Below are 25,984 nucleotides of genomic sequence, written 5' to 3'. Positions count from 1 at the left end.
CAAAAAAAATGAGTAAGTTATTGTTTTGGTTAGTTTATTGGTTGTCAGTATAGATGCTGCTCTACAATCTTATTGAGCTGAAGGGAACTTTCCTGTTTACAACATACCATAACTCTACTTATTATAACGACTCCCAATATTTAATGTTTACAGTATAGAGTTCAGTGCAGGAGAGGAGCCTGCAAAGATAAAAAAGCAGACATGTGACTCACTTCTCCAAAACAAATGACATCCACATGATCGACATTCAGAAAAACATGTGGACAATGACACGACTGCTTTTGTTTTCATAATTACGTGAAAGGCAAATATCTGACAATAGCAGGCTGATGACAGCAGTGCTTAGATCATCCCAACCACAGTCAGGATGTCTACACTATAAACATTTCAGTAAAGCAACAGAGAGTAAGGTGGATTAAAGACACTGTCTGCAAACACAGCCAAACAGGGTCAACTAGCCCTGGATTTGTGTTAATCATTTAGTATTTTTGCTAAATGTGCTTACATTTGATCAAGTTGTATACAAAGACTTTCTCTTTGCTCATACCAGATTTGTTACTCATTAAACAAAAGACCTGATTAGCTGGTTTTCTCTATCTTAGTTGCCAGATAAGCTGAAGCAGGAAATGCTTGAGGTGCAGCTGAAAACTGTAAACCACATCTTAAACACGAAGAATGTTTCTGCTGCTTTCGACAGCCACCATTTCTTTTATTGCATCATGCGCTCTTACAGACTCTCTGGAGTCACAAAACACTAAACAGAGGAAGGAGTGCGTCGAAACGAGGAAACTGAATATTTTCAAGTGTGAAATTACTGCACAGCGAGTTTTCAGAAGAACACTCAGTACCGAAAGTACATTTATTTCTGAACATAGTTACATTTCTCAAGATTGTTAGGATTTGAAACCAGGCAAGCATGGCAGGTCACGACGTGCTGAGCAGTGTGAAAGCATAAAACCACAGGCTTTTGTGTGTGTGTGCAGCACAACACAGACTATTATCATCACAATAAGTTTTTATCTTCTCTAACGTGCGTTCTTCTCCCACATACTGGTCTGCTGGTTTTCTGTCAGCTGGCTCTGTTCACAAAGCCTCACACAGTTCTTCCTACTAAACACAGACACGTCTTCAGATGACTGTAAATAGAAAGCTACGAAAAGGGTGCAGCACCCCTCCTCCACCGCGCTCTGTCACCTGACTGATGACATCACCACTTTTTTCTTTTCTTCCTGTGTCACATTTGTACATTCCCAGAAACAATGATTTTTAAAGTTAAGTAAACTGGCCTGAGGGAAAATCCCTTAACTGCAAAGCAATCACACGCTGACATGTCATTACGCAATCTCGGGATTTACTGCTTCAAGACAAGTCAAAGAGAGCACAAGAGAGAAAGCTTAAACACTGAATTGTTTTAATGGTGTTAAAGTTATAAACTGTTTGGGACTGTTTAACATACGATGTCAATAACACTGCCAAAGGTAAATACTTGCATTACACTGAATTTCAAAGATTATGATATTAGCTTTACGAAAACTGTGTTGAAAACTGTTAATTGGCAACACAAATGTTTTACTAATCATAAAAAACTAAATACCTTTATTTTAAATAATTCAAAAATAAAATACAGACATCCGTTTTAACCCTTTTGGGTGAGCATATGTCACCATGATGCATGTGTGGAATGTGAGAGTCATTTTTATATATAAAAATCTGCTTGTCAGTTACGCAGAAACAAGTCCTCCACCCCATCAACTCATGACATGAAACTGAATTCACTTCGTCTCAGGAGTGTAAAGTTGCTCATCTCACACTTGAGTCGCAAGAGAGTATGTTCATCTTCACTAAGCTAACGGATTCTCTGCATCCGTCATCTGTTTCAGCTCTTGCTGTTGATCCTGACCGTGATCAGGCTGCTGTCTCTGGCCTACACCAAGATCCCAGAGTGAGTCTTTTGGTTCAGTTTTACTACATCTCAGCATGGCCAGTAAGTGTTGCCTGAAGTTTCCACACAGGCCGAGATACAGCAGAGGCCTCAGGCTGGCGTGAAGGCAGCCTAACGCAGAGGTGCCCATAAGAAGTATTTTTAGTGAACCTTCAGAGCTTTTATGTAAATCATCAGGATGTTTCTGAAGTCTGTTCTGGACAGTGTCCAAAAAAAATATGAAGTTGTACGGCATCCAACACACACAGAATACGACCACCAGAGGCAGGATGACGGTGACATTTCTCTGCCTTCGGGCCCCATTAGAGCTGCACTGCCGCCATAGCATATGTGAGAAGATCATCAGCATGAATGCAGGTAGCACCAAGCCAAATATGTGGTGGAACAGGCGTGACCACAACTGCCAGTCAGTTCCAGATTGAGGGTAGATGTGAACACATGTTTTCTCTTCTGTGGAGTCCTTTTTAGTCCCTGGGGAAATCCAGTCAGGTACGGTGAGGATGACAGAGATAAGCCAGACTGACAGGCAGCTGATGTGAACAAAGAAGGGCTTCTCGTGGGAATACAACTGGATGCCATGGATGGCAGAGAGGTAGTTTTGAAGACTGATGCAAAACAGCAGAAAGATTCCACAGTAGTAGTTGAGCTAGAAGAAGACAGGGAGAACTTTTAGTGTAAGACACAAACCTCTAACTTCTATAAAAATTACACTTCATTTCTTCCCTTTCACATCTGTCCTACTCTAAACTGCTGTTCTAAGCTTGTTCTCTTCCTTAAAAATGTTAAATACTCAGTGGATGTCACTGTCATCCTGTTGAGTACAATGACTCTGTTCTGCACGTTCTGCCAAGAAACTAAATTCAGCAGAAAAATGATGGAGTACAGCAAAACAAAAAAAACTTTCTCACAGCTTCACTGAAAATGTCTTGCTTTTATTTTCAGTCTCTATCTGATCCATACAACATCTAGTCCTTACCTTGAAAACGACTCCAAAGATCTGGCTGAAAATGCCCAAGGACCAGTCACAAGGCTGACTTGTCTGTGCAGCCCAGAAGGGCAGCATTAACAGGAGGAGGATGTCCGCGATACTCAGGTGGAGAATAAAGGTGTCCGATATGCTCCACAGTCTCCTCTTTTGAACCAGAACTGTCAGGAGAATAATATTTCCCAGGATTCCAACAACAAACACTATGGAGTACAGAGCAGGGACCCACACTGCCTCACTGCCTCTTTTCACAAAAGACTCATCCCCTGGATAGTCATAGGTGATGTTAGGGTCATAGTCAATTCCACTGTACACATCCAGATCATCTGGATACTCATACTCATAGTCCTCCTCAGGAAATGTGTCATTCTCTTTAAATATTCCATCGAGATCCACATCTAGATCACCCATGTTCGTGAACTGTGAAGACAAAAATGTTGAAACACTGAGACCAGACAAAAATGCTGCAGTGCCTCAGAAGCTCTATGTCAGAATAGATTCCTCTCTTTCTTTCTCTCTGGGTAAAAGTCATGTTAGTTCCCTGAAATTTCCCGTTGGTAAACCCAGCTTATAGTAAATGCACAAACATACAACAACTCACATGTTGTGATGTAGCAATTGTGGGGCTGACAAACGGAAAGTACAGTTCTCCTTAGTCACTCACACACACACACACACACACACACACACACACACACACACACACACACACACACACACACACACATTTTAATCTATAAAACTGCCTCCCAGCTTTGCTTTTTACCGTTGTTAAAATAAAGCTTCTACAAAACCAGAAGAGTCAAGAGTTAAGGATAGGGAACGCTAAGTTTGCGCACACAGTTATTGCAAACAGAAAGTAGACAGAATTATCAGTAACTTTCATGGCTGCCAGTAAAATGTTCATATGTTAAAATACATATTGTAGGAGGGCTGATATATGCAAATAAATGTACGTACTTCACATAAAGAGCTTCGGCTGTAGAGTTTGAGCAGCTTTCTGCGCGCTGTAGGTCGATGTTACTAAAAACAGGACCCGCACATAGCCTACCGCTTCAACCTCGGGTCACTCGGTTTTATAGGGTGACTACCGGTCGGGTGTTTTTGGAGGGAGCACAGACGAACTCCCGCAGCTGTCCGACGCCTGTCAAGTACAACTGAAAAAGGCGCGATAGCGTTCTTTACAGCTACCAAACACAGTTAAATTATAGAACCATGAAACTGTAATTACAGAACAATACGCTGAAAGTAGATCCACAAACATAAGCGCTCCGGCGAGCAGACGTAACTTAGAAGGTGAAAAAAAAAGCTGAGCTCACCACAGTAGTTCGCTTATCGGAGACACGCCCCGCACACAAACTGCTACCTTTAAACGTGTCACGCACATAAAGGAATTATAAACATTTTAATTTTTACTCCACTGACTTGTTTTGGTTCATCACACGTCACCTCGCTCGCAAATTGCCACTTCAGTCAAATAATACAATACACGAAAATACAATATTTTATTTTTCAAAATAAAATACTGCATAATAATTACACTACAGCGGATACGACTGAAAATCCAAAAGAAAGAGAATTTAAGAAAAAGACTAGGCTCTGTGGTTTTGCGGCGCTCAGACAGACACCTTCCAGTGGAGACACTGGCTAATTCTCTGTGACCTCCGTGTTTAATGTGGAAAAACAGGTGGTTTGTTTTGAAGGTGGCCCCCAACTCACTTCCGTGTCTCGCCTTTAGACGTCTGGCTTGATTCGGACTTCTGAAAAGAAGGAAACAAAACAGACAAAGCGTCGCATAAATAGCTGCTAAACTAGAGGGAGCTGTTGAGATTGTGAGATGGGTTGGCCGGCTGGAGTTACCTAACTCCACTCATAAAGTGATGATGTTGCTATTTAAACAAACCTAAGAGTGTAGCAGATAATTAGAATGAAGTAGAGAGCTAAATATCAAAATGATGCCAATCTAACTTTAATTGTGAAAGAGACACTAATGTAAGTTTCATATTAGTTATTTTAATTAAACTGATTTTTAACATGACCTGCTCAAAAGTCGTTTACCGCAGTCTGTGGCCAAGACGAATGCAGCTGTTGTTTGTTGGTGCAGGTGTCAGAATATTTATAACATGCAATACTTTGAAAAAGTTTCAAGCCGTCCTTCGTTTTTAATTTTTTTTCTGGAAAAATAGGAAATAAGTCAATGTGTAAACATGCTTATATACGGAAGAGGATTAGGGCCACTGGGGGAAAAAAAGAACTCTGACTTTAATCTCGTCAGAATTCTGAGATTAAAGTCAGAATTCTTTTTTTATATGAAGAATCTCAGAATTCTGACTTTAATCTCAGAATTCTGAGATTAAAGTCAGAATTCTTTTTCCCCCCCAGTGGCCCTAATCCTCTTCCGTACTTATACAACGTGTAAGGTTAAAAACAAAAAGTTTAGATGTCTGCCGTTTAACCCAAATCCAGCAGAGGGCGCTCCATTGCAATCAAACGATGCGTGATGATGTGCATGTGGCGTTCCATACATGTAAGTACGTATGTAGTATCATGGTCTTTACAGGATTTATATCTGACTTTGCTATTTTGACACAAAGGTCTGTTTTTTTTTCTAAAAGAAAGGTCCTAAACAGGAATCCCAGCTTAACTGTAAATATTAAGTTTAACTCAATGCAGCACTCAGTGTGTTTCATCTCAGTTGTTCAATGTGTGGTCCTTTGTCTTCTTAACTTTATAGTGGCTTCTGAGAATAAATTATGCTCACATTTATTATCCTCTGAAACCCAGAATTTAATTTTTGTCCTCTGTTGGGGACATTTATATGATTTATGAGTCCTGCTGCACTGTCAATGTGATATCTAGGGCTTTCAATTAACAACACATTTGTGGGGGTTGAGCTAACAGACTACATAGACTTTCTTTTCAAAAGGATGGGAATTGCAGCATGCACATTTTATGTCCAGATGGGAAACAGATACCTTGTTTTGCTGATATTATGATTCTATTGCCAAAACTCAAATTGTTTCAATTTGAAACTCTTAGTGGTTATGTGTAGGATTTCAGAAATGTACCACCATTTCCAACCTATATGTCCTCACTTCAGAAAGCAGAGGGCAGGGTGAAGCAGATTTTACTTGAAAGTGTGGAAGGGAAGTCAGACTCACTGCTGTCATGAGGTAGAGGAAGGCAAGACAGAACAGGAAGGTGAAAGCTCAGAGGAAGACATATAAGCTTTTAAGGTGCCTTAGCATGAACAATGTGCTGCCACCCATACCATCCATAATAACAAGTATTAATTGTACGGCTCACATGCACGCATACGCAGGCACGCTTTCTTTATCCTTTTTGATTAATAGGATATATGATAAAAATGCTTTGAATTGTGAGCCTCCCGTCTTTGTCAGTTAACTTTCAACAACACTTAAACCGGATTGACTCCCTGCACAGGTCAGTGCGTATATACCAGTTGAGAAACCAAATTTCACAACTTCAGAGCCCTAGCTTGTACACCACTTCTTACCCACAATGGACTTTGGAGGCCATCGTGTTCCCTCTTTTCAGGCTCAAAAGCTGGTACGTCCTCGTCTGAGCCTTTACTTTCTTACTGTAATGTTTGACCCTCCTCCACCTCGTTTGTATGACTACACTTTCACCATTCTAAGTAAAAGAGTAAGGAAATCCCCTCAAAAATAATTTGAGGTGTAAGAAAATGACATAATTCTGTAATCAAGCCAGACCTGATGTCAGCTACAAGGTACAGAAGATTTAAAAAAAATAACAACCTCTTCTGAGGTTTCTCTTTCCATCATCATACCCAGAACATCTCAGCTCCAAACTTTGTGTCAGGGAGTTTTTTTTACACTATATATGGTATTTTCCCACACTCTTATTTCCTAAAGGGCCATAACAGCAAGTGTATCTGCGTATTTGATATGGCTGTTTTTTGTTTTTGTTTTTAAACTTGTTTGTTTTGTTTAAATGCCAAATACCCTGATGCACTTGTCCCATCGTGTCTAGGCATGGGACAGTACCAACCTGGGGCTCTTTTGCACGCATGCAATTTTCTAAAATAAAAAATTCACCAAGAAAAACAAAGAGCTTTACTTTGTTTCCAGCTAAAAGAACACAGTTTTATCAGGCTGGTTGTGGACCCTGAAAAGAAATACACATTACACATTGAACATTATGTATCCTTTTCCTTTTATTTCACAATTATTATTATTTGATACATTTTGGTATATAGAAAATAATTAACATCAAAGCATATCTGCAGAAGATATAAGAGATATATTAGAGACACAGAAAGAATCTTGACAGTGCATTCTGAAGGAAATGGTGGCAGGTGTGATGCTAAAAGTAGAGCCACTTTGCAGCGTGCAAACACAGCTACGACAGCTACCTTCCCTGACTTATAGCTTCTCTGAGGTTATCTTAAACAAGAATGTAGGGTTGTAAAACACAAAGCACATAACAGCGTTTCCACTTACTTTAAGTGACATAATAATAATAATAATAATGATGCATGTAATTTGAAAATGCCATTATTGATCTAAAAGGTGTTTTGGTTGTATGATAGTGAGTTTCTGAATCTTAATTTGCTGAGCTGTAAAAAACAAAACAAACAAACAAACAAACAAACAAACAAACAAACAAACAAACAAACAAAACCCCAAACAAACAAAAGACTTAACACTTTAAAAAAAATATAAAATCTTAGAAATGTGCACTGTAATATGTGCAAAATTAGAAAAAATGTTTTAGACATAAGCACACATTTTGAGCAAAAATCTGCTTTGTAAACAAAAGAAAAGTAAACATTTTAAATGCAAACTTATTTTATTGCTAGTCAGGTTAAAGACTATTCCACTATAATTCTTTTTAAAATATTTGTGAATCAGTTTTAAGCATAAGACACATTTAGAGCAGGATTAAAATCTGCCAACAAAAACAAACAACACTACATGCTGTTGTCATCCGGTCTCCTGTCTGGACATTCCCAGTACTCATGCTACAACAGTGAAATGAAGATGTAAAAATACTGGCGACTATCAGTGCTGCCCCTCAGGCTCCATGACAGGAGGACCAACACAAAGACGGACAACAAACAGAAACAATCTGAGGACTTAAATACACCAGATTAGGAGAGGATGGACAACAGGTGGAAAGACATCAGGAACAAATCTGACAAAACAAGGGAAGCCAAACTGAACATAACACACATGAGATATGGTACTGTCAAAATAATACAACAAGTGATACTGACATAGAGACCCAGGCAAGAACATGTAAGCAAAGGGAGACGAAACTCAGAGACACGACTAGGGAGACACAGAACGAGGGTGAGAGAGTGAGGGACAGAGAGGGTGAGGGAAACCAGACACACACACAGATGCCCACATGCCTGTGGAAACGGGCAAATAAACAAGACAAGACAGACTCCACTGGGTGGCAAAATGACGCAGGAGATACTGAGGAGGACACGCAGAGGCAATACCAAGGCAAACAGGACCCGAAAGGAAAAAAAAAAAAAATCAATAGACATCAGGGCTTCAAACTGAACATAAGAATAGCAATAACTCTATAAAGAAAGAACAAGACCAAACACTGCAAAAACACATTCTACAAAATACGTCATGGACCTAAATAAACTCAAAGCTGTGGGTCAATGAACCAGTACCATGACAGTAACATCATCATGATCACATCTGAGCTTTCTCACGAAAGAGTATGTTTCTCTGTTCATCTTCCCTAAACTGACTGGTTCTCTACACCCATCATCTGTTTCAGCTCGTCGTCTTCATCATACAGATACTTACAGATATCTACTTTTAACCCTTTTGGGTGAGCATATGTCACTATGATGCATGCATGGAATGTGAGAGTCATTTTTATATATAAACATCTGTTTGTCAGTTACACAGAATAACATCCTCCAGCCCTTGAACTCATGACATGAAACTGAATTCACTTCCTCTCAGGAGTGTAAAGTTGTTCTACTTACATCTGAGTCAAAATCTGTTCATCTTCACTAAGCTAACAGATTCTCTACAGCCATCATCCGTTCCAGCTCTTCCTGTTGATCCTGACCGTGATCAGGCTGCTGTCTCTGGCCTACACCAAGATCCCAGAGTGAGCCTTTTGGTTCAGTTTTACTACATCTCAGCATGGCCAGTAAGTGTTGCCTGAAGTTTCCACACAGGCCGAGATACAGCAGAGGCCTCAGGCTGGCGTGAAGGCAGCCTAACGCAGAGGTGACCATGAGAAGGGTTTTTAGTGAACTTTCAGAACCTTCCTGTGAATCATTAGGAGGATCCCGAAGTCTGTTCTGGAGAGTGTCCAAAACAAGTATGAAGTTGTACGGCATCCAACACAGACAGAATACGACCACCAGAGACAGGATGACGGTGACATTTCTCGGGATTGGGAGGCCATTACAGCTGCACTGCCGCCGTAGCATATGTGAGCAAAAGATCATCAACATGAGTCCAGGTAGCACCAAGCCAAATATGTGGTGGAGCAGGCGTGACCACAACTGCCAGTCAGTTCCAGATTGAGGGTAGATATTAACACAAGTATTAACTTCTGTGTAATTATTTTTACCCACCAGGAAAATCCAGTCAGGTGCAGTGAGGAGGACAGAGATAAGCCAGACTGACAGGCAGCTGATATGAACTAACCAGTGCCTCCCGTGGGAATATAACTGGATGCCATGGATGGCAGAGAGGTAGTTTTGAAGACTGATGCAAACCAGCAGAAAGATCCCACAATAGTAGTTGAGCTAGAAGAAGACAGGGAGAACTTTTAGCGTAAGACACAAACCTCTAACATCTATAAAAATTACACTTCATTTCTTCCCTTTCACATCTGTCCTACTCTAAACTGCTGTTCTAAGCTTGTTCTCTTCCATATAAATTTTAAATACTCAGTGGGTGTCACTGTCATCCTGTTGAGTACAATGACTCTGTTCAGCTTTCTCACAGCTTCACTGAAAATGTCTTGTTTTCACTTTCAGTCTCTGTTTCACATAACATCTGGTCCTTACCTTGAAAACGACCCCAAAGACCCGGCTGAAAATCCCCCAAAACGAGTCACAAAGCTCAGTTGTCTGTGCAGCCCAGAAGGGCAGCATCAACAGGAGGAGGATGTCCATAAAACTCAGGTGGAGAATAAAGGTGTCCGATAGGCTCCACTGTCTCCTTTTTTGAACCAGAACTCTCAGGAGAATAATATTTCCCAGGATTCCAACAAAAAACACTACAGCATACAGAGCAGGGACCCACACTGCCTCACTGCCTCTTTCCACAGGAACATTATCCACTGTGCTGTTAAACACTGTAAACACTGTAGTGTTATTCACTGTATTCGCTGCATCGTAATCATAATCATAATCACGGGTGTTGTTCTGGCCATATTCCAAATAGTCATCAGACTTTAAGATTCCGTCGGTTTCCACATGCAGCTGTGCCATGTCCATATACTGTGGAGACATAAACAGGACAGAAGAAAATACATCAGTGCCACCCACACTGCCTCACTGCCTCTTTTCACAAAAGGCTCATCTGATAGTGATAGTTAATGTTAGGGTCATAGTCAATTCCACTGTTCACATCCAGACCATCTGTACTCATATTCGTGTTCTGTTGAACCAAAACAAAAAGTCAAAACACAGAGAGAAGATAAAAGCGCTGCAGTGCCTCAAAAGCTGTATGTCAGAATAGATTCCTCTGTCTCTCGTTCTGTGTGATGTACAGTACTCAGTTGTCGCTCCCCCCCTTTCTCTCTCTCTCTCTGTCACACACACACACACACACACACACACACACACACACACACACACACACACACACACTTAAAATCTACAAGAAAGTCTCGCAGCTTTGTTATTAAGTGATGTTGAAATGGACAGTCAGGAGTTAAAGATTAGGAACGTTAAGCCAGCCAACACAGTTTTTGCAAGCTGATACAAAAAGAAACTGAAAGGGACATGCCTGATAATTATCAGCAGCTTCAATTGCTGCAAGAAAATGTGCGTAACGTTAAAACACTTCACAAAAGTCAAAATATATTCATATTGCATGAGGGCTAATCTATGCAAACAAATGCACTTACGTCACATAAAGAGCTTCAGCTGCAGAGTTTGGGAAGCTTTTTCAGGTGAAGAGATACATTATTTCTCTGAAATCTCTTAAGAAGCTGCGTTTGCGCTCAAAATTTAGGACTCATAAAACTGTAATACAGAAAACTCGCACGTGCTGAGTACTCAATCTATAAAAAACAAGGGTCATGGTAAACGAGACGATAAGAAAAGCTGAGCTCAGCAAAGAATCTTCACTCACAATCATGCAGACATGCGGACTCGTACCTTAAAGCCTCTCATGCACAGAAAGGACTTATAAACACCTTAACTTCTATTCCACTGGGATATTGTGGTTCATCACGCCTCACCTCGTTGTTTTTCACGATAAAATATTGCATTATAACAATTTAACTGCAACAGATAGGCCTACGACTAAAAATCTCAAAGAAAGATGCGTTTTCAAAAAGACGAGGCTCTGCGGTTTAGTAGCGCTTATACAGACGCGTTACACTGGCTCAGCCTCTGTGACATCCGGCTTTAATAAGAAAAAACAGGTGGTTTGTTTCGAAAAACCACGTAACGTCACTTCCGTGTTACTAGTTTATATGCCTGGCTTGATCCACTAGATTTCAGCAAACAAAGATAATCGAATAAAGAGCTACTGAACTAGAGGGAGCTGTTGATATTGTGATATTGTGAGATGGGGTGGGCAGTTGGGAGATCTAACTAGACACAAGAAATCATAAATAAGAAAAGTCCTAAGGAAACACTGGCTCAAAGACATCTGTTAATAAAGTAATTATCATAAATCAGTTATCATTTGATTTATTTGGGCACTTATCTTGAAGTATTATTTAAATTCAACCTTAAATAATGGCCATCGACAAAAAAAGCATGTTAGGGACCCCTTAAAAAGTCTGCAGACTTTGTCCTTTGAACTTCTCTTATAGATTTCATTTCAGGAATTATTAGGTAGTCATTATAATGTCTCTGGAACTTTTTGATGTACTTCAAAGTATTTTTATTTAGTTTAAAACACTTTTAAGTCAGATATTTTAGACCTGACAACTGTCATGATATGCGTGAAGTTGTTGTTTAAGGTGCAGTTCATGTGGAAGCCACAGGAGGGTGGTGTTGAGCGCATAATAAAAAGTGATGGCAAAACCTAAAAGACTGTCATGTCTGCTCCCTGAAGCAATATCGTAACAGCAACTACATGCAGATTTTTTTAAAATAAATATTTTCCATACAAATTACGATTATTAAACGGAATAAACCAGGTCTTTTTAAACCTTTCTGGATTGTTACTTCTTCTATTAACTGCTCTTTGGAGTTTGAATCATTTCTTTCATGAACTATGTGAGGCAGAAAGACGTTACAGATTCCCCTATTTGCTGATTCATGCATGGTTACCTCCAAGTCTGTGTTTTCACATTTAGCAATCATTGTATTGTTTTTGACAGTTACGATTTTTTTTTTTTTTATCTTGACAGTTAATCCTTCGTTTCACTTGACAGGATGCTTCAAGTAAGCGTGCAGCTGTGTTGCAGTGGCTTAGTCATGAGTCACTCTTGACTAAAAGGTTTCTCTTTCCATCATTATACCCACACCGTCTCAGCGCCAAACTGCTCAAAACCAATTAGTTGCCCTAACTTAGTCATCTTAAGTAAGTTTTACTCAAATTTTTTGAGGCAACGAGTTTGCATAGTTTTTTAAGTTCTGGGAACTAATGAAATTTTACAGTGTATGTGTCAGTGAAATTTTCTATAATATAGACGGTACTTTCACACACTGTCTTATTTCCTTAAGGGTCATCACGACGAGTGCATCTGCATATTTGATATGGCAGTTTTGTTTGGTTTATTTATTTTAATAAAATTCTAAATGCCTTTCCTGATGCTCCTGTCCCATACAGGCTGGGGACAGACAAAAAACTGGAAATCTTTTGAATGTCAGGTAAATTGGTAACCACTACAGTATGGCGACACATGCAGTTATCTATAATAAAGAATCCAACAACACCTGGGATTTATTGTCACACCAAGTGAGCTCAGTTTTCAGCTTAAACAATGTTTTTTTATTTGCACAGACAGACAGATGTTTTTTTGATCCCACACGGGAATTTGCTGTGTTACAGCAACATGATAAAAAGTAAAAAATAGTACAGTCTACAATTCACAAGAAATAAACAACACAGTTATAGAAAAGTGCCTCTTGGTAACAGGCTTATACTGTGAGATAGAGTAGGAATTAATACATTTACAACAGAGATAAAAACCAAAGAACAGTAAAAATTAAGTTAGTAAAAAACAGTGAAGGTAAGACTGACAGAGTGTAAGAGAGAAGTGCAAATTTCATTAATAAAAAATATTTATACAGTAAATATAAGAAGAACAGCTGAATGAAAGTAAAATATAAAATATGTTTGGGCTTTTGTGCCTGGCAGGTGTGATCACATGTCACAGAACGAAGAGCTTCATAGAGAACGGTAGGAGTGATTTCCTGTAGAGTTCTTTATGGCAGCGAGGTTGAATCAGTCTGAGGGGGAAGGAGCTCTGCTGCCTCAGAAGTGAGGAGTGGAGCTGTTGTGATGGGCTGTCCATGATGGAGGGCAGTTTGTTCAGTGACCTCGTGTCCCTCACTCCAAACACCTCCAATTTCAGACCAATGATGACTGCGGCCTTGCAGATTAGTTTCTTGATCCTGATGGCATCTCTGTCACCGATGCTGCCCCTCCCCCCAAGTAGACAACAGCAAAATAGATGCCATTCACTAACAACACCTTACTGCTTCTTCCTACATTTTATTAGTGAAATGAATAATTGTGTTTTTCTGTCAATGACATTTTATGGTAAATGACCTTGTCATCTGCATACTGTACTGTGTGAGGGTTTCCTGGAGTAAACTTGCAGGGTAGCAATAGGAAACATGTCATTGGAACAATTTTTACAGTAAGTATTGTGCTGGAGTGAAGATGCTTTGAAAGTGCCTGGATCTGTACCTGTATCATTTAGCAGAGGGCGCGTTTATTTCTTGGTACATTTAGATCAGTTTCTATTATGAGTTTCCTGGTTTGAAACAGTCCTGACTGCTACCTGTCGATCATCCACACTAGATGTATTTCCAAAGAAGCCTTGGGTCATTCAGGCCAGTCGATGCTTCTTCCTTTCTCTGACTGGATTTTTTAGAAGATGTGTTGGATGAAAGACGAGGTAGAGAAGAGTGTGTTCACAGCTATCCCAAGTTTGGCCAACAGGCAGTAGATTCTTGGAAGCTTGAATCACATTGATTTATGAAATAGTGGTCTAAATGCTTTCTTCGGCCATCATGATCTTCTGTTACTCCTGCAGCATGGATCAGCTGTGGCGTGGTGCCCAGGGATTTAAAAAGCAGAAAGCTTTTAAGATTATTATGGCAGCCATTGTGGTTTTCTTCCTCTGTTGGAAGCTGTACAATATCACACGCTGAAAACATTTCATTTTGACACAAGCAACAAAGCTTGTTCAGTCACAGCATCTGATTCTGTATGCCTTCGTGGGTGTGGAATTCCGGTATCGGCTCCTGAGCATTCCCAGGTCTCTGTGTTCTGGTCAATCTGACCCCCCATCCCCTTCCTTGATGTCAAACAAATCTTATCAAGTCTACAAAACGGACATGAATGGACACGAAGCCAAAAACATCAGCACATCCATTGTATGTTTGTATATTTTTTGTGTTATATAACCTGAAAGAAGAAGTGGCTACTTTGTTTTCTGTATGTTACACTGCATTTATTAGCAGTGTAACATAAACCTAGCACAATCAAGTCTGTTTGCAGCATTAAAGTACACCCACACAGCCAACAGACTAATTAAAGGAATCTTTGGTGATCATTCTATGAAATTGGACTCACTTGCTGATAAAACCATTGCGTTGGAAACAGCTATCAAAACAGTGCACAACAGTTGAAAAAACACAGAACAGTTGGTAAATTCCTCTGTGTACTCCATGATTCAGGTCCCGTTTGAAGCCTCTAGTTTGTTTGATTTACTTTATTTGGAGGAATGACGGCAGATGAATTAGCTTTCATTCACCTTTTTGTTGAAAACAACCTAAAACTTACAAAAAATAACTTGATAATACACATATATGTAAGACATCGAACCTAAAACTCAAACCTGTAAAAATATGTACAAACAAACATAATTAAAAACATATAACAAAATCCAGAGTAGAAACTGATGAAGAAAAGTACAAATTGGGGTTTGCTGTAATTCTAAGTGACTGAAAGCAATCCTTTGAACGTCTCCAAATAACACAAGTGGAGGTGTACATCTCCACTTGTGTTATTTAGGTGAGTTCAGTTAAGGTCTGTTCATTTTTAGACATCCTTTTAAAAATAACAGGATTTCCAGGGGATGTCGATCCCACCCTGGACTATACCCTTTATAGTCATCAGGTGAGGATTTTACTTACAATACTAAAGGCTAAATTCATTTTCATAGACAAAATGCTTATTTTTCATATAATTAAATTTTGTCTTAAAAAAAACTCTTCATACAGTCAGCATCGTAAAAGTGAAAACATCTTTCAAAATTCAAATTTACTATGCGCAGTTCATTTTAACATGTCTCCATTGTGCTTCAAAAATGCTTTATTTAAAACAAACTACGACAAAATAACTATGGATAAAAAAGCAATATGGATATTTGCTACATTTTGGTATATATGGAAACAACAACAAAACAAATCTGCAGAAGATATATTAGAGGTATATAAGTCATGCAGAGAGATTTTTTTTTACAGTGCATACTGCAAGAAAGTAAATGACGTGTGGTGAAATTATGGCCACTTTTTCCTCTGTCACTAGTTTATACAAATGAAGCTTATGTGCAAGTTCAATAACGAAGATCTGTATTCACTCATCCTGGGTCAAAGTATTCACCAAGTAGCTGAATTCTGTATTTTAACCATGATCAGTTTTTTCTCCTTAGCTCTCAGCGTAGTAAATAAGCACATATGCACAGTTCTATTTTATTAATCTCCCAGAGATTTTTAGGGTTTTTTATGAATATGAAAATTGAAAAACACAGGCTGCAGGGCTGAAAGCTGTAAAAGCTTTTCTATTTAATTTGTGGCATAATAACAAATGCATGTATTCTGGAAATGCTGTGTATTGCTGGTGATAATGAAGACCACCATTAGGGCTGTAGTAATAAAGCTTATGTGTAAATTCAATACAGAAGATCTGTAATCACACACTTGCCTGCTTTCCTGGGTGTGTCTACTGCTTTTCCACACTGCTAATCTCACAAGTGACATCATTATTCTAGTCCAATCATCTTCGCACTCGCCTTCTTTGAGCCAATCAGCCTCTGCTTCGGTTTAAATCTGTCCACTCCATCATTCTCCCTTTCAGACTCTCTTTTATGCAACTCACCTCCTCCCCAGCTACACCTCAGACACCTTAGCCAGAGCTCTACTCAACCCTCAGTTTTCATCTTCACCACCTCCACCAGTGTCTAGACTCTGAGGGGATCCTGTTAAAAACTCAATCACTGGGATTCGGTTCTGCCATGATGAGTCATTGGACTCTAATCACCAAATACATTATTTTCTCCATCTCAATAAATCATGCTTAATCCTTACAAGTGATCTCTCCTTATTGAAAAAGCATTGATGCTGATCTAAAAAGTGTTTATGGTGCATGTTAGTGATTTTTTAATTGTTAAATTCTGATGAGCTGTATTAACAAATTTAGCAGTTTGAAAAAAGTGAAAAACGTTTGTTGACACATCTGTAACATCATAAAAACAATGCAGTTTTAAATATAAAACACACATCTTGTATAAACTTCAGCAAAAACAAAAACAAAATCTGATAAAAATGTAAAATTAACATTTAAATGAGTAAATATGGTTTTAAATGCTAAGTTTACTTTTAGTTAAAAGGCTGTTCCAAAGTATTTGTGTGTGTTTGGGTGCAAAAAAACAATGTAAATAAATAATGTTGCTGAATAAAAAGTAATTGACATCTTCACCGTTTCAAGCAGAGTCAAAACAGAGCACAGGGATGGGCAACTCCAGGCTTCGAGGGGCTGGTGTCCTGCAGGTTTAAGATGTGTCCTTGATCCAACACAGCTGATTTAAATGGCTAAATTCTCCACAGGCCTGGTAATGAACTAATCATTAATTTCAGGTGTGTTGACCCTGGATGATATCTAAAACCTGCAGGACACCGGCCCTCGACGCCTGGAGTTGCCCACCAATGACATAAAAAGAAACATGAAACTATGTTTATGGCAATAAAGTTACAAAAAGTGTTTATGTGTTGTTTAATGTAAGAAGTCAGTAATACTATCACAGATAACAGTTTGCAGTATATCAACTTTCAATGATTACAGCGTTAGCTTAATGATAAATGTGTTAAAATCAGTTCACTAACAGCACAGATATTTCACTATTGATTAAAAAAAAACTATATATTTTTATTTAAAATAATAAGAAAGAGCTGCATTTTGTGCTTTTGGATTAGTATGAGTCACCATGATGGATCTCCAAAACCTTAGCATTATAGTGAAATGTGAAAGTAGTTTTTGTAGATAAATATCTACTTGTCAGTTACACAGAATAAAGTCCTCCATGCGTTGACATGAGATTGAATTCATATCCTCTCAGGAGTGAAACAACATGCTGCTCACATCTGAGTCAGAAGAGAGCATATTTCTCTTTTCATCTTCAATAAGCTAACGGATTCTCTACAACCGTCACCTGTTTCAGCTCTTGCTGTTGATCCTGACCGTGGTCAGGCTGCTGTCTCTGGCCTACACCAAGATCCCAGAGTGAGTCTTTTGGTTCAGTTTTACTACATCTCAGCATGGCCAGTAAGTGTTGCCTGAAGTTTCCACACAGGCCGAGATACAGCAGAGGCCTCAGGCTGGCGTGAAGGCAGCCTAACGCAGAGGTGACCATGAGAAGGGTTTTTAGTGAACTTTCAGAACTTTCATGTGAATTGTTAGGATGTTTCTGAAGTCTGTTCTGGAGAGTGTCCAAAACAAGTATGAAGTTGTACGGCATCCAACACAGACAGAATACGACCACCAGAGACAGGATGACGGTGACATTTCTCTGGATTCGGGCCCCATTAGAGCTGCACTGCCGCCATAGCATATGTGAGAAGATCATCAGCATGAATGCAGGTACCACCAAGCCAAATATGTGGTGGAACAGGCGTGACCACAACTGCCAGTCAGTTCCAGATTGAGGGTAGATATTAACACAAGTATTATCTTCTGTGTAATTATTTTTACCCACCAGGAAAATCCAGTCAGGTGCAGTGAGGAGGACAGAGATAAGCCAGACTAACAGGCAGCTGATGTGAACTAACCAGTGCCTCCCGTGGGAATATAACTGGATTCCACGGATGGATGACAGATAGTTTTGAAGACTGATGCAAACCAGCAGAAGGACCCCACAGTAGTAGTTGAGCTAGAAGAAGACAGGGAGAACTTTTAGTGTAAGACACAAACCTCTAACATCTATAAAAATTACACTCGACTTCTTCACTTTCACTTCTGTCCTACTCTAAACCTCTGTATCTAATCTTGTTCTCATCTTAAACATGTTTTAAGTACTCAGAGGATGTCACGTGTCATCCTGTTGAGTATAATGATTCTGTTCTGCATGTTCTGCCAAGAATCTGCAAAAGAGCTGGAAATGACAGAGTGCAGCCAAATATAATCCAAGCCAAAACAACTTTCTCACAGCTTCACAGAAAATGTATTACTTTCACTTTCAGTCTCTATCTGTTCCACACAACATCTGGTCCTTACCTTGAAAACGACCCCAAAGACCCAGCTGAAAATCCCCCAAAACCAGTCACAAAGCTCAGTTGTCTGTGCAGCCCAGAAGGGCAGCATTAACAGGAGGAGGATGTCCGCGATACTCAGGTGGAGAATAAAGGTGTCCGATATGCTCCACAGTCTCCTCTTTTGAACCAGAACTGTCAGGAGAATAATATTTCCCAGGATTCCAACAAAAAACACTATGGAGTACAGAGCAGGGACCCACACTGCCTCACTGCCTCTTTTCACAAAAGACTCATCCCCTGGATAGTCATAGGTGATGTTAGGGTCATAGTCAATTCCACTGTACACACCCAGATCATCTGTACTCATATTCATGTTCTGTTGAACCAAAACAAAAAGTTAAAACACATGTGTTGAAACACAGAGAGAAGACAAAAGTGCTGCAGTGCCTCAGAAGCTCTATGTCAGAATAGATTCCTTTCTCTTTCTTTCTCTCTGGGTAAAAGTGAAGTCAGTTCCCTGACATTTCCCTTTGGGAAGCCCAGATGAGCCTTTATAACACATACACAAACACATCACAACTCATATGGTGTGATGTAGCAATCGTGGAGTGGACATAAAAGGAAAGTACAGTACTCCGTTTCCCTTTGGTAAGCCCAGCTTATAGTGAATGCAAAACATACAACAACTCACATGTTGTGATTTAGCAATTGTGCGGCTGACATAGACAGAAAGTACAGTTCTCCTTAGTCACTCACTCTCTCACACACACACTCTCTCTCTCTCTCTCTCTCTCTCTCTCACACACACACACACACACACACACACACACACACACACACACACACACACACACACACACACACACATTTTTAATCTATAAAACTGCCTCCCAGCTTTCCTTTTTACCGTTGTTAAAATAAAGCTTCTACAAAACCAGCTAAGCTTGCGCACACAGTTATTGCAAACAGAAAGTAGACAGAATTATCAGTAACTTCTATGGCTGCCAGTAAAATGTTCATAATGTTAAAAGACATATTGTAGGAGGGCAAACAAATGCACTTACTTCACATAAAGAGCTTCAGCTGCAGAGTTTGAGAAGCTTTCTGCGCGTATGATACTAAAAGCAGGACCTCAGTATGTCCTACCGCTTCAACTCCAAGTAAACCAGTGTTAAAGGATCAGTACTGGTCGGATGTTTCTCGCTTTGCCTGGGTTGACGTAGAATGCAGGGCAAAAAACCCGTCAAAACCGCACATAAAGAGCTTCTAACACTAGAGGGAGCTGTTGACAACATGACTTTGTGAGATGGGATGCAGGGCAAGGGCACAGTCGTTTTAACAGCCACTTGACTTCACCCGTTCCAGGAATTGAATTTTAATCAAGATTGTCAAATTTGGATTAATTGAATTTTAAAAAAAACGCATTCCTTTGAAAAAAGTTTCAAAGACAAACTTTGATCGATACAAAGAGAAATATGTTGCAAAATGCGAGAACTAAGAGATAAGAACATTTCAAAAAACACAATTCTGTTGCTCCCTGGCAGCAAAATATACGAAATGAGATGTGGTTGAAGACTTTTCCACAACACTATATGTCACACAAAGCTACAGTAAAACAACAAAATACATTACATGATGGATATCCGTTGCGGATTTTCTCCCATATCACGTATCATTTGTCTAGCTGTTTGATGTACCAATATGATAAATATATGTTACAGGTGGCTGTAGATATTCACTGTTGTTTCTCTCTCCAGACCTTCTATGGAATTATATTTATCCCAAAACAAATAAACCAAGCAAATAATTTCATTTCACGGGTGCAATTAAATCCCTTGCGTGTAAATTTAACGTTTAGTACTCAGCAGCCACGTGCAGAAAGAAGCCATTGCGCACGGGAGACTGTCTGATTTGCATGCGCTACGCCAGTTTTATGCTTTCGCATAGCTCTCTGCTAGAAATCCTGCTTTCGCGAAAAAACAACTTTTGACTGTGTGGACGCGAAGCCCAAAGGAGGACGGGGTCCTAATGTGATTGGTCACTTTAATGGCCACTTCAGGGTACTGCGGAAACTGAGTTACACGTGAGGAATTAAATTGCGGCCGAGAACAGAAATAATTTCACTGGCGTAAAAAAAAAAAATCATGACAAATATAATTCCATGGATAATATTCATTTGATTTAGATTTTTTTTAGGCCTTCTCTTGTACACTTTCTTCAGGCTTTTTAGGGACACACCGAGACCAGAGCAATATTTTTAATTATAATCAGAAATTCTGTGTCCAATATTACAATACACCCACAGGACCAAAAGTATTAAATTAAATTACTTTACTTGATGCGCAAAGAGCTTTAGAAACAAGCCATTTAAAACATCTTACAGCCGGTAAATTTCGTTGATGAGGTCTACTGGTCTCCAGGTTTCAGTTGCAACTTGAAGCCTGTCTACTGGTTTGCTCAATTTTCTTCTTTTGACAGAAAAATTAGTCTTTAATTATCTTTGCAGTGAAAAAAATTCTTAGATTTGAAAAAAGAGAGCCTTATTATTACATGCATAAAGATAAAACATAAAGCCTAAAACTCAAACCTGGCAAAGAATGTAAACAAACATAATTAAAAACATCTATACAACAACATCAACAGCACAAACATTTAAGAACAAAAAGTAAAAACAAGGAAAGCAGAACAAATGGTGACTAAGCAGTGGTATAAAAAAGCATTCATATCCCCGTTATGCTGTTACTGCTTAATAAAATCCTTGCCTTCAGGAGTTTTGTAATCAATGAAAAGAGTGTAGGAACTTTAATCTCACTTTAAATACAGGTGTTCTGTGAAGGTCTCAGAGATTTGTTGGTGATCATCAGTGAATAAAAAGCATCATGAAGATTAAGGGATGCACCAGACAGGACGGGGATGAAGTTATGAAAAAGTTTAAAGCAGGGATAGGTTATAGAAACATTTCCCAAACTCTGAACATCTCACAAAGCAATGTTTAATGCCTCATCTGAAAATGGAAAGAGTGTGGCACAACTGCAAACTACCAAGGCATGCTCATCCACCTAAACTGACAGGCTTGACATGCCTACTTGCAAAATGCTGTGTGGTGGAAAACTAACACTGCACCCCATCCCCACCATCAAACATGGTGGTGGCAGCCACATGATGTTCAACCTGTTCAAGGCTGCAAAAGGATTATGACTCAAACAGGGGTCCAGATGTAATTATTATTGTGAATCTCTGGTGAGACTAGAAAATTGCCGTTAACAGAGGCTCTCCATGCAGTCTGACCGAACTGAAGCTATTTTGGAAAAAAGGAATGAGCAAAAAATATAGTCTGTAGAGACATACCTGAAAAGACTTGCAGCTGTAAAGGTGGTTTGATAAAGTATTGATTCAGGGGACTGAATACAAATACATGCCACGTGTTTCAAATTTGTAAAAAATGTTTAACACCATGTATCATTTTACTCCCACTTCATAATTTTGCACCACTTTATGTTGGTCTATTAGATAAAATCTGAATAAAATACATTTTGGTTTGTGATTGTAATGTGAGAAAATGTGGAAAAGTTCAAAGAGTATGAATACTTTTTCAAGACACTGTAACTTTCAGGCTTGATTATTGTTTGGCCAACTGATCAGTATGAGAGTAAGATAAGATAAGATAACCTTTATTAGTCCCACGTGTGGGAAATTTGTTTTGCTACAGCAGAAAGTGGACAGTACAAAGTTAGAGTAGAGTACAGAGTAAGTAACAGTTTCCTAGTGACTGGTACAAAATTGAATGTTTTAATGTTGTAATGCTTTCTGTTACACAGAACTGTGACTGAATAAAAGCAGTCCTTTAAATAAGACTGGTATACAACTCCATCTGTTTTATTCGGGGACTCAAGTGTATTACACCGAGTTTGTATCCATGCTGCTTTTGGAAATAGCAGGATTTCCAGACGATGTGGATCCCAAAGCACTCTTAAATGAGGATTTTTACTTTCAATTTTAAGAGATAAGTACATTTTTGCTAATTAATGAAATAATTAAATTCATTGCAGTTTTTTCCTCACAAAATTTCTTAAAGAGTTTTTTTTTTAAAACTATCCACAAAGCACTACATCTTTTAAAATTGAAATTTACAATCTACAGAGATTTACACAGTTCATTTAGCATGTTCAAACACTTCTTAAAATTGCCACATTTAAAACCAACTCTTAAAAAAATTCAACTATATGGATAATTGGTGGAAAATAATGTACATAGTTTGGAAATACTGTATATTGTTGATGAGGGAATAATAAATGGCACTTTTGCTGATGTAAAAGTTTTAGCTGTATAAAGAACATGTGGAACATTATAAAAAATGTTTTAGACATAAACACACATTTTAAGCAAAAATCTTAAAAGCAAAAATAAAATTAAAATAACAAATTAACAATTAAATAAGTCAAAATGTTCCTTTATGGTGATTTTACTTTCAGTCTGAAGGCTACTCCGCAGCACTGACTAAAGGAAAGGAGCTGGAGATGTTCCTATTTTCATTCGAGTGAACAAGACTAGAAATGAGTACATCAGAGGGATGGCCCAGGTTCAACAGTTTGTAGACAAAGTTAGAGAGACATGGCTGACATGCTTTGGACATATGCAGAGGAGAGATTGGAGATATAGTGGACAAAGGATGCTGAATGTGGAGATGCCAATCAGGAGCAATCCACAGAAGAGATTTACGGACATAGTGAAAAAGACGATGAAGAGGGTTGGTGTGACAGTGATGGATGCTGAGGATAGGTGAAAATGAAAGCAGATAATCTGCTCTGGCGACCCAGCTGAAAGGAAAAGTAAAAGAAGATGAAAACATAGATAGGGTGAGTATGTGTTACATCGATTATGTTGATTAGAGGTAACCATTTGGGAGAGGCGTCTATTTAAATTCAGTTTGAATTATTGTTATTCTTGGTCAAAGGAATAAAAAATACAAAGAAAAACAGTTTCAATGGTTTTTCTTGGTGTGGCCATTAAAGTGTTAATTCATTAATTGTCAATCCATAGTCAGGAGTGTAACAATATTTTGCTCACATCTGAGTCACAAGAGGGTATTTATGTCTGTTCATCTTCAACAAGCTAACAGATTCTCTACAGCCATCATCCGTTCCAGCTCTTCCTGTTGATCCTGACCGTGATCAGGCTGCTGTCTCTGGTCTACACCAAGATCCCAGAGTGAGCCTTTTGGTTCAGTTTTACTACATCTCAGCATGGCCAGTAAGTGTTGCCTGAAGTTTCCACACAGGCCGAGATACAGCAGAGGCCTCAGGCTGGCGTGAAGGCAGCCTAACGCAGAGGTGACCGTGAGAAGGGTTTTTAATAAACTTTCAGAACCTTCTTGTGAATCGTTAGCAGGATCCTGAAGTCTGTTCTGGAGAGTGTCCAAAACAAGTATGAAGTTGTACGGCATCCAACACAGACAGAATACGACCACCAGAGACAGGATGATGGTGACATTTCTCGGGATTGGGAGGCCATTACAGCTGCACTGCCGCCGTAGCATATGTGAGCAAAAGATCATCAACATGAGTCCAGGTAGCACCAAGCCAAATATGTGGTGGAGCAGGCGTGACCACAACTGCCAGTCAGTTCCAGATTGAGGGTAGATATTAACACAAGTATTAACTTCTGTGTAATTATTTTTACCCACCAGGAAAATCCAGTCAGGTGCAGTGAGGAGGACAGAGATAAGCCAGACTGACAGGCAGCTGATATGAACTAACCAGTGCCTCCCGTGGGAATATAACTGGATGTCACGGATGACAGAGAGGTAGTTTTGAAGACTGATGCAAACCAGCAGAAAGATCCCACAGTAGTAGTTGAGCTAGAAGAAGACAGGGAGAACTTTTAGTGTAAGACACAAACCTCTAACATCTATAAAAATTACACTTCATTTCTTCCCTTTCACTTCTGTCCTACTCTAAACTGCTGTTCTAAGCTTGTTCTCTTTGAAAATGTTAAATACTCACTGTCTATTGAGTACAATGACTCTGTTCATACTCAGTGGATGTCACTATCATCCTGTTGAATACAATGACTCTGTTCAGCTTTCTCACAGCTTCACTGAAAATGTCTTGTTTTCACTTTCAGTCTCTGTTTCACATAACATCTGGTTTTTACCTTGAAAACAACCCCAAACATATGGCTGAAAGTGCCAAAGAACCAGTCACAAAGCTGAGTTGTCTGTGCAGCCCAGAAGGGCAGCATTAACAGGAGGAGGATGTCCATAAAACTCAGGTGGAGAATAAAGGTGTCCGATAGGCTCCACTGTCTCCTTTTTTGAACCAGAACTGTCAGGAGAATAATATTTCCCAGGATTCCAACAAAAAACACTACAGCATACAGAGCAGGGACCCACACTGCCTCACTGCCTCTTTCCACAGGAACATTATCCACTGTGCTGTTAAACACTGTAAACACTGTAGTGTTATTCACTGTATTTGCTGCATCGTAATCATAATCACGGGTGTTGTTCCTGCCATATTCCAAATAGTCATCCGACTCCTTTAAGATTCCGCCAGTATCCACATGCAGCTGTGCCATGTCCATATACTGTGGAGACAAAAACAGAACAAACAAAAATACATCAGTGCCTCAGAAGCTGTATATGAGAAAGTGAAGCCAGTTCGCTGAAATCTCCCCATAGGAAACCCCTAACACAGACACACCCCATTTGCAGATTGGTAGCTTAAAGCCCCTCAGGCACAGAAAGAGTTATAACCACTTTAACTTCTTCTCAAAATTGCCACTTCATTGCCAATTATTAATATTTGTTATTTGTCATTCATGTAATTCATTATTTTATGTCAGAAATTGCCATAGTGACACAAAATTCTGGAATTTCTAACAAGGTCCAAAACAGAAAGTGAAGCTTTATTTTATTTTAGTTTCAGCTCTCCATTGTGTTATCCTTTGTTTTCTTTATGTAATATGCAGTTGTTTGGCAGCAGGACTAGAGCAGAGCATGGGAGACAGAAGTAAAACCAACCAAGTACTGAGGAAATCCGAGAGCTTAAAAACACATGAAATAAAAAAGGAGAGAGGAATTAGCCTGGGAAAACACAGGAAATCTTAAATAAGACTACTCTTAACTAAGGACAAAGAAAAACAAACTCGAAACACTGGGTCAAAGACCAAGGACCATGGCACTACATCAATGTTT

The 25,984-nt window shown here is 39.2% G+C and overlaps 4 protein-coding genes across 13 annotated transcripts; all 4 read right to left on the bottom strand.

Moving 5' to 3' along the window:
* Positions 1-826: 826 nt before the first annotated feature.
* On the bottom strand, positions 827-4,419 carry LOC113032269 (C-X-C chemokine receptor type 3-like). Of its 9 annotated transcripts, none has more exons than XM_080308026.1 (4): positions 4,247-4,405; positions 3,261-3,347; positions 2,919-3,200; positions 827-2,588 (listed from the first exon to the last, which is right to left on the bottom strand). In XM_080308026.1, the coding sequence occupies exons 2-4, from the start codon at positions 3,336-3,338 to the stop codon at positions 1,842-1,844; spliced, it is 1,107 nt and encodes a 368-aa protein (XP_080164152.1). In that variant the 5' UTR covers positions 3,339-3,347; positions 4,247-4,405; the 3' UTR covers positions 827-1,841. The 9 variants fall into 9 exon arrangements, with proteins under 9 accessions (XP_080164152.1, XP_026040865.2, XP_080164153.1 ...); XM_026185080.2 differs by adding an exon at positions 3,888-4,084 and having other exon boundaries at positions 2,919-3,347; positions 4,247-4,400; XM_080308027.1 differs by having other exon boundaries at positions 4,353-4,370.
* A 2,686-nt stretch (positions 4,420-7,105) lies between these two features.
* On the bottom strand, positions 7,106-11,551 carry LOC113032267 (C-X-C chemokine receptor type 3-like). Of its 2 annotated transcripts, XM_026185078.2 has the most exons (4): positions 11,287-11,550; positions 11,034-11,189; positions 9,967-10,401; positions 7,106-9,702 (listed from the first exon to the last, which is right to left on the bottom strand). In XM_026185078.2, the coding sequence occupies exons 3-4, from the start codon at positions 10,396-10,398 to the stop codon at positions 8,953-8,955; spliced, it is 1,182 nt and encodes a 393-aa protein (XP_026040863.2). In that variant the 5' UTR covers positions 10,399-10,401; positions 11,034-11,189; positions 11,287-11,550; the 3' UTR covers positions 7,106-8,952. The 2 variants fall into 2 exon arrangements, with proteins under 2 accessions (XP_026040863.2, XP_026040861.2); XM_026185076.2 differs by lacking the exon at positions 11,034-11,189 and having other exon boundaries at positions 11,287-11,551.
* A 3,466-nt stretch (positions 11,552-15,017) lies between these two features.
* LOC113032270 (C-X-C chemokine receptor type 3-like) lies at positions 15,018-19,994 on the bottom strand. The gene is made up of 3 exons (XM_026185085.2): positions 19,854-19,994; positions 18,812-19,165; positions 15,018-18,467 (listed from the first exon to the last, which is right to left on the bottom strand). Exons 2-3 carry the CDS (start codon positions 19,160-19,162, stop codon positions 17,718-17,720), a joined length of 1,101 nt encoding a protein of 366 aa, XP_026040870.2. The 5' UTR covers positions 19,163-19,165; positions 19,854-19,994; the 3' UTR covers positions 15,018-17,717.
* Positions 19,995-21,032: 1,038 nt separating this feature from the next.
* Positions 21,033-25,470, bottom strand: LOC113032467 (C-X-C chemokine receptor type 3-like). Its single transcript, XM_026185406.2, has 2 exons — positions 24,943-25,470; positions 21,033-24,646 (listed from the first exon to the last, which is right to left on the bottom strand). Exons 1-2 carry the CDS (start codon positions 25,369-25,371, stop codon positions 23,894-23,896), a joined length of 1,182 nt encoding a protein of 393 aa, XP_026041191.2. The 5' UTR covers positions 25,372-25,470; the 3' UTR covers positions 21,033-23,893.
* Positions 25,471-25,984: the final 514 nt, after the last annotated feature.

Source organism: Astatotilapia calliptera, chromosome 11 (genome assembly GCF_964374335.1).
Source record: "Astatotilapia calliptera chromosome 11, fAstCal68.1, whole genome shotgun sequence".
NCBI classification, from domain to species: Eukaryota; Metazoa; Chordata; class Actinopteri; order Cichliformes; family Cichlidae; genus Astatotilapia; species Astatotilapia calliptera.
Note: the sequence above shows the minus strand (reverse complement) of the source record. Positions and strands in the feature narration are given on the sequence as shown.

What these genes read in the sequence shown, in the direction of transcription:
- LOC113032467 (XM_026185406.2), bottom strand. Translation starts at nt 25,371, where the DNA reads ATGGACATGGCACAGCTGCATGTGGATACTGGCGGAATCTTAAAGGAG. An exon ending in TGTTTGGGGTTGTTTTCAAG is followed by an intron (nt 24,647 to 24,942) that starts GTAAAAACCAGA and finishes GTCTTCTTCTAG; the next exon opens with CTCAACTACTACTGTGGGAT.
- LOC113032269 (XM_026185082.2), bottom strand. Translation starts at nt 3,338, where the DNA reads ATGGGTGATCTAGATGTGGATCTCGATGGAATATTTAAAGAGAATGAC. An exon ending in TCTTTGGAGTCGTTTTCAAG is followed by an intron (nt 2,589 to 2,918) that starts GTAAGGACTAGA and finishes GTCTTCTTCTAG; the next exon opens with CTCAACTACTACTGTGGAAT.
- LOC113032270 (XM_026185085.2), bottom strand. Translation starts at nt 19,162, where the DNA reads ATGAATATGAGTACAGATGATCTGGGTGTGTACAGTGGAATTGACTAT. An exon ending in TCTTTGGGGTCGTTTTCAAG is followed by an intron (nt 18,468 to 18,811) that starts GTAAGGACCAGA and finishes GTCTTCTTCTAG; the next exon opens with CTCAACTACTACTGTGGGGT.
- LOC113032267 (XM_026185076.2), bottom strand. An exon ending in TCTTTGGGGTCGTTTTCAAG is followed by an intron (nt 9,703 to 9,966) that starts GTAAGGACCAGA and finishes GTCTTCTTCTAG; the next exon opens with CTCAACTACTATTGTGGGAT.